This window comes from Lepidochelys kempii, chromosome 6, assembly GCF_965140265.1.
Source record: "Lepidochelys kempii isolate rLepKem1 chromosome 6, rLepKem1.hap2, whole genome shotgun sequence".
NCBI classification, from domain to species: Eukaryota; Metazoa; Chordata; order Testudines; family Cheloniidae; genus Lepidochelys; species Lepidochelys kempii.
The window spans coordinates 2,822,271-2,835,157 of record NC_133261.1 but is presented as its reverse complement, the minus strand read 5'-3'; the positions used below and the strand labels follow the sequence as shown (position 1 = coordinate 2,835,157).

The following is a 12,887-nucleotide window of genomic DNA, read 5'->3' as shown; positions in this document are numbered from 1 at the left end:
TTTTTTTGCCACTGGATCACATTATTCACTCATATTCAATTTGTGATCCTTTATAACCCTCAGATCCTTTTTAGCAATGCTACTGCTTAGCCAGTTATTCCCCATTTTGTAGCTGTGCATTTGAGTTTTCTTTCGTAAGTGTAGTACTTTGCACTGTCTGAAATCAACAAGATGAAATTCAATAAAGACCAGTACTCTAATTTGTCAAGGTTGTTTTGAATTCTAATCCTGTCCTACAAAGTGTAACCCCTCCTAACTTGATGTCATCTGCAAATTTTATTAGCATACTTTCCACTCTATTATTATCCACATCATTAATGAAATTATTGAATAGTATCAGATCCAGCACTAGCCCCAGCAGGACCCCATTAGGTGCACCCACTTTATAGTAATTTCATCCAGACCACATGATTGTTTAATAATTTGTTCCAGTATTTTTCTAGGTATCAAAGTTTGACTGACTGGTCTATAATTCTGCAGGTCCTCGGTGTTCCCTTTTTTAAAGATAGATACTATGTTTGCCCTTCTCCAGTCCTCTGGGACCTTACCTGCCCTCCATGAGTTCCCAAAATAATGGCTAAGAGTTCCAAGATTGCTTCAGCTAGTTCCTTAGGTATCCAAGGATGAATTTTATCAGTCCCTGCCAACCTGAATACATCTGATCTATCTAAATATTTTTCACTTGTTCTTTCCCTATAATGCAACCAGGTCAATTAAATCTAACTCTGGCTACTTCACAAATCCATCATCTTGCTCTCATAAACAAACACTTTTCCTCTGATTTAATTATTTCAGAATTCATAGTTTGGATGAAATGGCTAGTGGGGAAGAGTCTTCAGAGGAAATTCCACCAACGTTGAAAATAAAGATTACAAATACTCTACGAAATGAGCCAGAGCATGAATGGGGTGAGACATACTTTCTGTTCTCAAAACTGAAAAATATGTGAAAAAATGCTGGAGAGTTTTGTGTGCATTCTGATGACATACTGGTTATTCTCTTGAACAACGCTGCCTCAAACTATATTATCCTATCTCCTGCCATATAGCTATTATCTAATACTCCAGGACTCGACTATAAACACCTTTTTCTCTGATATTGATAGCTGGCTTTTCCACTTCCTCTCATCTCAGTCTCCAACCTTCATTTTGAATTATTCTACCTTCCACATCAATGTCCCATGCACCCTCTTGCCTCCTAACTTCTCGTCTTTATTTCTTCATTTGGTTTCCAACCCTGGATCAACTCACCATGATAACCACTCTCTTGACCTTATTTTCACTCAGCGCTGCTCCCTCTCTGATCTTTCCATAATTGAATTCTGTCTCTCCACCACATCACATCATCTCCTTTAATGTTACCCATTTGCCACATTCCCTGCTCATATCAGCCCTTAAGTGACTACCAGTTCATGAATTCTGTTTCATTAAGGTTCTTAAACTATGTCATGCATCATGCTCTTTGAGCACCCTGATTTCTCTGCAGCTCTCAGCACTCTTGTCCTACTACCTCTCTCCTCACATGGGAATATTAGGAACAAATGAACTATCATACCAGGTCAGTATGCAGTATTGTTGTAGCTGTGTCACTCCCAGGATATTAGAAAGACAAAATAGGTGAGGTGATATCTTTTATTGGACCAACTTCTGTTGGTGAGACAGTCAAACTTTTGAGCTCTTCCTCCGGTCTGGGAAAGGTACTCCGAGTGTCACAGAGTACCTTTCCTGGACCTGAAGAAGAGCTCCATGTAGCTTGAAAGCTTGTAACTCACACCAGGTCAGAGCAATGTTTTATCTAGTCTGGTACTCTGTGCCTGACACTGACCAGTACCAGTGCAAGAAAACCCATAATGAACAATTAATTAATATTCCATAGAAGTTTCTTTAACTCGAGGAAGCCTGCAAGGAGACTTAGGCTCCCAGGGACGAGATTTTCAAAGATACACCAATGGGAGTTAGGCGTTAACTTGCTAGCCACTTTTGAAATCCCAGTAGACACCTGTCTGCATCCTTAGGTGCCTAAACACCTTTAATAGCTGGCTCTATGATGCTTCTGAAAACAATCTGATATTTATTATTTCTGTAGATTTGTGCATCTTAAAAAGGCACTTAATTATATACTGTAGGTGCCAGCAAATGTAACTTCACCTTAAAGAATGTATTCAGTTGTCATGAGATATTATTGAAGCCAAGAGCTTAGTTGGATTAAAAAATAAATTGTGGGGGCAAGGGGATTTCAAAAGTTTCTAGGATATGTGTACAGTGCATTCAGGAGGTGCAAATGCAACTCATGTAGACAGACCCAAGTTAGCTTTGATTGATCTAGCTCACTGAAAATGGCTGCACTGGCCAATTGGCTGAGTACGTAACCAGGATCCCGGGTGGGATAGTACTGAGGCAGCTAGACAGTTCTGCCACCTGTGCTACCATGGCTTCAAACGTCCTAAGATCTGTAGAACTCCACCTGGTTCAATGCATAAATATCTTGACAAGACTTACGAGGCTTAATGGGACCCCCAATACTTATAAGTTTTAGGAGCTTTGTACCACTAATCCACTACCTCCATGGATCTTGTATTTGTGGGCTCTATGTGATTGAGGGAGTTATATGGGAAAGAAGGACTAGGAGGGAGTATTGGTGGCAAAGAGTGGCCTTTGGTTGAGTGCAACTGGGTGCTAGAAAGAGCAGAGCAGGCTAGATAGGGGTATCTTAATAGAAGAAGCCATTCTAACTACAGTTGGGCTAGGCAGCTGCCGAGAGTGGCAGATTTGGCCTTGCCACCCATCTGACGTGATGGAGCAGCAGCCAGGACAAATATGTATGGTGTGGGAGACAGCATACTGAAGTGTTACTTAGTGTAACAGGTTGTCTTGAACAGCTTCTGCTTAGCAGCAGTTTAACACTGCACAAGAAGGCATTGCTTCCCTTCTTTCTATACCTGGGAACCTCCAGTGGTTCACAGCAGTGGGACTCTCTTCTGAAGAACCACGGTATGTCTATCATGTTAAAAAGGCAGGGAAATGCTAATGGTTTCTCTCACTGTCTCTTCCTGCACCTCCCTCCCTGCCTAGACACCCATACCACTCAACAAGAGACCAGCTTCCTCCCATGTCCTCCTGTCTCACCCAACCAGATAGCCTCTGGTTTTTCAGCGGGAGGAGCTGCTAGAAGCAGAAGGTCCAAGTGGGGAGGAGGAGAAGAAAGTAATGGTGAAAAACTAGCACTTTCTCCTTCCTTTTCCTTCCAGTGAATCTTGTATGACTCATCTTGTATGGCTCATCTGCTCCTACAGACCACAGCAGGTTAATCAGATGAAGAAGGCACTCCCAGGCAACACATCAGTGTGCCTAGTGTTACTGCTTCCTTTATATCTTCTCCTCCTGCACCAGCTGAGCTGCTCCTAAATACTCCACAAACAACAAGGTGCTTAAGAACATATGAACAGTCCAGTGGTCCATCTCGCCAAGTGTCTTGTCTTCTGACTGCAGGTGCCCCAGAGGGAATGAACAGAACAGGGCAATTTTTGAGTGATCCATCCCCTGTTGTCCATTCCCAGCTTCTGGCAGTCAGAGGCTAGGGACACCCAGAGCTCGGGGTTGAATCCCTAACCATCTAAAAGCCATTGATGGACCTATTCTCAATGAACTTATCTAATTCTTTTTTGAACCACGTTGTACTTTTTGCCTTCACAACATCTTTGGCAACAAATTCCACAGCTTGACTGTGTGTTGTGTGAAGAAGTACTGCCTTTTGTTTCTTTTAAACCTGGCCTCCTATTAATTTCATTGGGTGAACTCTGGTTTTTCTGTTATGTGAAGGAGTAAACAACACTTTCTTATTCATTTCCACATTGTTCAAGTTGTTATAGATCTCTATCATATCCTCTCTTAGTTGTCTCTTTTCCAAACTGAAAAGTCCCAGTCTTTTTAACCTCTCCTCATATAGAAGCTGACACATGCCCTTAATAATTTTTGTTGCCCTTCTCTGCACCTTTTCCAATTCTAATATATCTTTTTTTGAGGTGAGGCAACTAGAACTGCATGCAATAATCAAAGGTGCGGGCATACCATGGATTTATATTGTGGCATTATGATATTTTCTCTCTTATTATCTATCCCTTTCCTAATGGTTCCCAACATTGTTAGCTTTTTTGACTGCCACTGCACATTGAGGGGATGCTTTCAAAGAACTATCCACTAAGACTCTAAGATTCCCTAGTTTGTTAAGATTCTCATTAACAAACTAGGGAAATACAATCTAGATGCAGCTACTATAAAGTGAGTGCATAAATGGTTAGATAACCATTCCCAGAGAGTAGTTATCAATGGTTCACAGTCAGGCTGGAAGTGCGTAACGAGCGGGGTTCCAAAGGGATCAGTTCTGGGTCCGGTTCTTTTCAATGTCTTCATCAACTATTTAGACAATGGCATAGAGGGTACACTTATAAAGTTTGCAGATGATACCAAGCTGGGAGGGGTTGCAAGTGCTTTGGAGGATAGGATGAAAATTCAAAATGATCTGGACAAACTGGAGAAATGGTCTGAGGTAAACAGGGTGATATTCAATAAGGACAAATACAAAGTACTCCACTTAGGAAGGAACAATCAGTTACACACATACTGAATGGGAAATGACCACGTACTGCAGAAAGGGATCTAGGAGTCACAGTGGACCACAAGCTAAATATGAGTCAACAGTGTGACACTGTTGCAAAAAAAGCAAACATCATTCTGGGATGTATTAGCAGGAGTGTTGTAAGCAAGACATGAGAAGTAATTCTTCCACTCTACTCCATGCTGATTAGGCCTCAACTGGAGTATTGTGTCCAGTTCTGGGTGCCACATTTTAGGAAAGATGTGGAAAAATTTGAGAAAGTCCAGAGAAGAGCAACAAAAATTATTAAAGGTCTAGAAAACATGAGCTATGGGGGAAGATTAAAAGAATGAGGTTTGTTTAGTCTGGAAAAGAGAAGACTGAGCGGGGGGGCATGATAACAGTTTTCGAGTATCTAAAAGGTTGTTACAAGGAGGAGGCAGAAAAATTGTTCTCCTTAGCCTCTGATGATAAAACAAGAAGCAATGGGCTTAAATTGCAGCAAGGGCGGTTTAGGTTGGACATTAGGAAAAACTTCCTAACTGTCAGGGTGGTTAAGCACTGGGATAAATTGCCTAGGGAGGTTGTGGAATCTCCATCATTGGAACTTTTTAAGAGCAGGTTAGACAAACACCTGTCAGGGATGGTCTAGATGGTGCTGGTCCTGCCATGAGTGCAGGGGACTGGACTTGATGGCCTCTCGAGGTCCCTTCCAGTCCTGTGAGTCTAAGATTCTAAGATCTCTTTCTTGAGTGATAATAGGTAATTTAGACCCCATCATTTTGTCTGTATAGTTGGGATTATGTTTTTCATTATGCATTAGTTTGTATTTATCAACTTTGAATTTCATCCACTGTTTTGTTGCTCAGTCACCCAGTTCTGTGGGATCCTGTTGTAAGTGCAACAGTTATCTTTGGACTTAATTATCTTGAGTAATTTTGTTTTATCTGAAAACTTTGCCACCTCACTGTTTACCCCTTTTTTCAACTCATTTATAAATATGTTGAACAGCACTGGTCCCAATACAGATCCCAGGGGACACCACTATTTACCTCTCTCCATTTGGAAAATTAACCATTCATTCCTACCCTCTGTTTCCTATCTTTTAACCAGTTATTGATCCATGATAGAGATCCTACCCTCTTATCCCACGAGGGCTTACTTTCTTTAAGGGCCTTTGGTGAAAGACCTTGTCAAAGGCTTTCTGAAAATCTAAATACACTATATTCACTGGATCCCCCTTTTCCACATACTTGTTGACCCCCTCAAAGAATTCTAGTAGATTGGTAAGGCATGATTTTCCTTTACAGAAACTATGTTGACTCTTCCCCAACAAATCGTGTTCATCTAGGTGTCTGATAATTCTTTTATTTCCTATAGTTTCAACCAGTTTGCCGGGTACTGAGGTTAGGCTTACCAGCTTGTAATTGTCGGGATCACCTCTGGATCATCATCATTTTAATCACCATCATTAAAAAAATGATGTCACATTAACTATCCTCCAGTCATCTGGTACAGAAGCTGATTTAAGTTATAGATTACATACCACACTTGATAGTTCTGCAATTTTATATTTGGCTATGTCTACACTACCACTTATGTCGGTATAACTTCTATTGCTCAGGTTGTGAATAAGCTCCCCCCACCCCCAGGTAACATAAGTTACACCAACATAAGCGCAGGTCCTCTGCAATGAAGACTGATGCAAAGAATTCATTAAGTTTCTCTGCATTGGCCTTATCTCTCTGAAGTGCTCGTTCAGCATCTCCATCGTCCAGTGGCCCCACTGGTTGTTTGGCAGGTGGTCTATTTCTGATGTACTTTAAAATATTTTTGCTTTAGTTTTTGAGTCTTGGGAGGAAAGGGTGACATAGAAGAAGAATGACAGGAGCATGAGGGGCTTGCCAGGAGCTGTGAGCCACACAGAATTGTCATAGGGCATCAGGAGGCCTTCAGGGACCAGGGGCTGGGCTGCAGGGGAGAAGGCTGGGGAGATATTTCCCCAAAACCCTCCTGAGACCTGTAGAAGCTATTAACCCTCAGTATCTTTAGTAGTCTTCTCAGGTACTTAGACCTGCACGAGTGTTATGAAGTCTGTGAACCTTTTAGGGGAATAAATTCATTTTTTGTTCTGTTGACAATTCACCCCCATGACAGGAATTATTTTTTTTTTGTCTTTGCAAGGAAAAGGGTAGGAACTTACTTGTTTTTAAATACAAAGTTAGGTCTTCAGAACCCCTTTGATATTATATACTTAGCTAGTAGGTACTAACATACCATAGCTACATTTTAAAATTTGACTTTGATCAACCAAAGTTTTGGAACACTAGATCTCAGGTAGTGGAGACCAGGAAAGGATGGTTGTTTCTCTCCTTCTTTCTGAAGCTGTTGTGGTTTTGGCCATTCTAGTGATCAGGATGTCAGAATTCAAGAACCACTCCCTCAAGTCACTTCAGAGTTAACAGACTATACTACTTTATGCCCAGACCAAAACCTATGAATTTGGAGACCAAATGACGATTTTTTGGTGGATTTTAGAAAGGGTGTGTGTGTGTGTGTGTGTGGAGGAGGCACAGAATCCAGCCTATATTTGATGTTTAATTACATCCTTAACTATGGAATGATTCATTATTCCATAACGAGGTCTTCAGGTTGATTATACGTTGTGTAATAAAGTGTTTTGTTTTATACATTTTAAATTTGCTGCCTTTCAGTTTATTTAACCATCCCCATTTTTCTTGTATTACGAGAAAGGGTGAATAAAAGTGCCTGAACTACCTTCTCTACAACAGGAACTATTTTCCATCCCATTATTATTAAATATTTAAATTACTAAAGTGCCCAAAGGTCACTATAGCGATTGGAGCCTCATTGCGCTGAACACTGTACAAGCATATAAAAGAGACAATCCCTGCACTGAATTACTTTCTATCATCTCCTTTTATTCACCTCCTCTCTAAAGCACACAAGCTTCATCTTTTCAACCTCTCTTGATATGGAAGTTTTCCCATGCAGCTTTGTGAAAAGGTAACATAAAACCAGTGAATGATTAAATGACAAGGTTATCAGAGATATAAAAATTACACAGTTTCATATTTTTAAAAAAATCTTCCATGGGCAATTCTTCAGATATACTGGGGATATGGAGAACACCATATGTACACCCTAATAATTGTAGGTCACTTTAAATATGGGTGCTAGTGGCAACCGTTAAGCAACTTTAAATATAGCTGGCATTTACAAGCTAATGGTATATATAATCCTTAAGTAACAACCACATTGTCAAAATAAAAATGTGTAAAAAATGTATGCATAACAAATTATTCTGAAATTAATTTTCATGTCTTAACATATTTCAGTAGAAAGAAGAGCATTTCAGAACATCCTCTCCAAGTTAAACCTGGAGCAGCACAAAAGCAAGAAGCTCAGACTTAGGGATGTCCTGGAAATCAGGTTGGAAAGTCTACAGAACTGGACTCCTCAGACTTTAGGAGATTTACCATGGCATTTCCTGAGGAAGGTCATGGCTTTGAATGGGACGGCCAGAAACACAAGTCTAGTGCAGATGGTATCTGATGATCAAGGAACCAATGAGGATGAAGAAGATATGGATATTGATGATATTTTCACTGTTCTGAACACTGACACTAATGATTCTCTGCACCCCCTCGATGTTCTCTGTGCCATTCTGTGTTGCTCAGACAGTTTCCTACAACAGCAAATCCTGTCAAAAATGTCCATGTGCCAGTTTGCCCTCCCTCTGCTACTGCCTGCCCTCGACACCCCGACATGCACCCTAATGCTGTGGGCCATGAGGGACATTGTGAGGAAGTGGAGGCCGCACTCCTTGGCAGAGAGCACAGGGTTCAGAGAGGAGAGCCTGGTGCTCACAAAAATGCCAACCATTTCCTTTGTGCAGATGGGGAGCTGCAGCTTCTCCAAGTCTAAACTTCTCAATGAGCTACTCAGCTCCTCCCAGCAGCACCAGGATTTCTTTGTCCATCGGGACATGGAGTCTGGGACCATCCCTCGGGAAATCGCCAATGGACTGGTAGAGATTTCCTGGTATTTTCCTAGAGGAAGGGAAAATTCAGATATCTTCCCAGAAGCCATTGCGGTTACAAATCTGCGTGGAGACATTGAGTCTCACGGTCTACAGTTTCGCTTTTTAACAGAGGTCTCAACAGCAGTGTTCATAGTTACTGACAGAGTCAGTGAAAGAGAATATAAACTGTTATCCTCTCTGAAAGCATCAACAACTAAATACTACTTCATCCTCAAGGCCCAACCTGGGAAACACAGCGAAACCCTGGAATTCCTGAATAAATTAGCCCCAATACTAAAACTGAATAGATCACAACTACTGGTGAAAGACAGGACCAGCAATAAGACAGCTTTTCTTAAATCACTGCAATCCACTATAGGGAGCATAATGAACTCTTCTCCCAAGACAGTGAGTATTGAAGACATGGTTGTGACAGCCCAAGAATTAAAAATCCTGATAGATGAGGACTGTGAGGAATGTCAGAATGCAAGAAAGTGTTCTAAAGAAATAACTAAGGAGGTAAAAGATTTGCCAAAGTACAGGAGTGAAATGCTGAAGCTCCAAGGAGATCTATGGAAAAACCTGGCTAAGGTGGAAAAAGAACTGTGCCGTATGAAACGGCAATCGAACACCCCCACAGAGAAATATAAATCTCAGCTGAGAGAGGAATTATTGGCGTTAAGAACACAGCAGAATCAATTCAACCTGACTCATAGTTTGAGTAAGTTTCTTCATGGGATAGGGTTAGAGTTACTTCCAGTGGAGAGACATTACTTCCTGAACTGGATGAAATTTGACCTGGATTGTATATCTAGGGAGAATCTTTCTAAACTATGGGCTGAATATAAATCAAAATGTGAACCATTAGGAGATAACCTCAAGGAAGATGCCAGTACCTTAGGTGTTGAACATTTCATTCGTGAGTTAGGGCAGTTTTATGAAGCAGAGTGCTCAATGGGGAAAAAAGGAATCAAGGCAGAAAAGCAAAGGCAGTTCCTCCATGTCCCAGGCATAGCAGCTGACCTGATGCTGGAAGGGTTTCCCATGGAGCTCATCGATGGAGATGCATCCAACATCCCACTGCAGTGGGTGACAGATGTTCTAACTGAGCTCCATGCCAAGCTGGGGGGAAGGTCCAGAATGCTGGTTCTATCGGTGCTGGGAGTGCAGAGCACTGGGAAATCCACCCTCCTCAACACCATGTTCGGCCTGCAGTTTGCAGTGAGCAGTGGCCGATGTACAAAAGGAGCCTTCATGTCACTCATTAAAGTGGCAGAGAACTTTCAGCAGGAATTGGGTTGTGATTTCATCCTGGTGATAGATGCAGAAGGTTTGAAAGCCCCTGAACTGGCCAAACAAGAGGATAGTTATGAACATGACAATGAGCTGGCCACCCTGGTGATTGGACTGAGTGACATAACGATTGTTAACTTGGCCATGGAGAATGCCACTGAAATGAAGGATGTTCTGCAAATTGTGGTCCATGCCTTTCTCAGAATGGAAGAAATAGGACAAAAGCGTAATTGCCAATTTGTGCATCAGAATGTCAGTGATGTGTCTGCTTATAAACAAAACATGCGGGACAGGAAACACCTCCTGGAACAGCTGAACGAAATGACCAAAGCTGCAGCAAAGATGGAAAAACTAAGCAGGGAAATGACATTTTCTGATATTATGGAGTATGAGCCAGAAAAACACAATTGGTACATCCCTGGCCTGTGGCATGGAGTCCCTCCCATGGCTCCAGTGAATATAGGATACAGTGAAAGTGTGTGCGAATTAAAGAAATATCTGTATGAATTAATGAAATGTTCAGACAACAGAGCTCCCAAAGACATTCCTCAATTTATCGAATGGGTGAAGAGTCTATGGCATGCTATAAAACACGAGAACTTCATCTTCAGCTTCAGAAACAGCCTCATAGCTGAGGCCTACAACCGGCTGTCTGCCAAGTATGCAGAGTGGGAGTGGGGTTTCCGCAAGAAAATGCATCTCTGGGTATTAGAAAAAGAAACTCTAATTCATAATCATACCCCTGATGAACTGCATGTTGGTAACTTAAAAGATGAGATGCAGGAGAAGTTACTGTGTGGTGAACAAAGGATCTTGAATAATTTACAACAGTATTTTGAAAGTCGAGCAACAAATCTTCACTTGATAGAAAAGTATGCAGAAGATTTCACCAGGAGTGCAAAAAGCCTCAAAGAAGAACTTGAACGTTATTCCATGTATAAGTGTGAGGAAACCATTCACATTAAAGAAGGCCAACACAAGATAGACAATATCCTGACTGAATGTATGAAACAAATTGAAGGGAAAGTTGGCAAGATTTTGGAAGATCATGGGAAGAGGGAATGTGAATTAGACAATAAAGAAGTGGAAGCAGAATTTGAAAAAATGTGGAAAAAATCATTAAGAGAGTTAAACCCTTTCTCTTTACCAAAATGTGACATTTATCAGGATGTGGAGTTCCAGCTGAGAAGGGACCTGGGGAATCGTGGAAGTGCAGTGAATAAGAAGCTACAAGAAGCAGGAAACTTGTTGAATTATAAAATGAATTCTTTCAAGATGAAAGAGGAATATATAGACACACGTGGTTTGAAAACCAGAAGAAAAGGTTTGACACAGGAACTCCGCTATAAAGCAGAGGAACTTGTCAAATCCTTAATGGACCAATGCAGAAGTTATGGTGAAAAAATTGTAAATTCCAAACTCGGCTATCATGAAACCTATTGCAGAGAATTGTTGTACATGATCAATGAGAGGCTCCAACAGGAGGATGTTTCAAAACTTCATACTAGCGGTCTCTTTGAAGTTGATCTGAAGCTTCACATTTTGGGGGAAGTGGCTCATGCATTTCAGAAAATGCACGAAGATTTTGTCAATGAAAATGATCCTCAGAAACATCTGCAGAAACAGAAACCTCACTATCTCTCAAGATTTAGAGACCTTTACTTGCACAAGGAGGATGCCTGCCAAAGAAGGGCCAAGGATTTCTGTGATCGGTGTCTGAGACCTGCCCTGCTAGACTATGTCAACAAGAGACTAGGGGTAGAGATAGTGGAAGACTTTCTCAGGAGGGGACAGTCCACTGAATACAACAACCGGAGCTCCTTCCAGTTCACTATGCAGAAGAAGCTGCTGAAGCAGATGAATTTCAGTAACTATGTGAAATATATTAAAAGCTATGAAGTGTTTGTCAAAACATGGGTATGGAGATGCCTGCTAGATCACTATAGACAGACAGACAGTTTGGAAGATTTGGAAAGAGAAAGTCTGTCCAAAATAATAAAAAAAGTCATGGAGGCTCTAGAAAACTCCAGAATAAAAAAGATTGACACAGTTTCTGCCTTTTTAGACAACTTTTGTCAATTGCTGCAGACAGACCTGATCATATCTAAGGAAAATTTAATTGGGATACGGTTTATAAACACAGAAAATACGGATGAGTTCTCTGCTTTTATTCGGTCTTTTCTTCCTAATCTGGAAAAGGAAATCTTAGTTCAATTTAAAAGTTTGGAAATGGAGACTAAACTCTCGCAGCTGTCGTTGAAGCCCCAGGATGAAATCTATAAGCGAATGTTTGGCTGTGGGAAGCAGTGTCCATTCTGTAAAGTCCCCTGTGAAGCAGGAGGTACTGACCATAAAGAGCACTTTGCAACTGTACATCGGCCTAAAGGATTATGGCATGATGGAAGTAACAACACACAAAGGCTTGAACATTCCTCATGTTCTGAAGATGTGGTTTCAAATGAGAAATTTAGAAATTCAGACACACAATGGAAACCTCATCCCTACAAAGATTATCGCTGCTATTACCCAGACTGGTGCATTCAGCCAGATCCCAGCCTCAGTGCTTCCAATTACTGGAAGTTTGTGTTTAAGGAGTTCAATGAACAGTTTGCTAAAGAGTATGATGTTGAACCAGCTGATCTCCCAAGAGACTGGGGGGAAATAACCAAAGAGCACGCACTGGAGAGCCTGGAGGAAGTCTTCAATATGAAAAAGCCAATATACTGAGAGCCTGTTTAAATGGGATGTATATGCTGGTACACCTACAACAGTGAGATATATTTCCTACAGAGTATTTAAACAGCATGTGAGAAAACTCAATTTGAGTTTGCAGCTTCCAAATGGAGCTCAATAGAAACACAAAGGGTTTTTTTCATGACAATTTGTTCTACAAACAACAAGTAAAGCATTCAAAATTGGGATTTCTGAACTCATCGAATTACCTTAGATACATCTA

At 41.1% G+C, this 12,887-nt stretch overlaps 1 protein-coding gene across 1 annotated transcript in view; it reads left to right on the top strand.

The window, feature by feature from the left end:
• LOC140912418 (up-regulator of cell proliferation-like) overlaps positions 1-12,658 on the top strand; it is a 70,501-nt gene extending 57,843 nt beyond the window's left edge. The window contains exon 3 of the mRNA XM_073346772.1: positions 7,953-12,658. Within this exon, the coding sequence (XP_073202873.1) occupies positions 7,953-12,658 (4,706 nt within the window). The remainder of the gene's footprint in view (positions 1-7,952) is intronic.
• Positions 12,659-12,887: the final 229 nt, after the last annotated feature.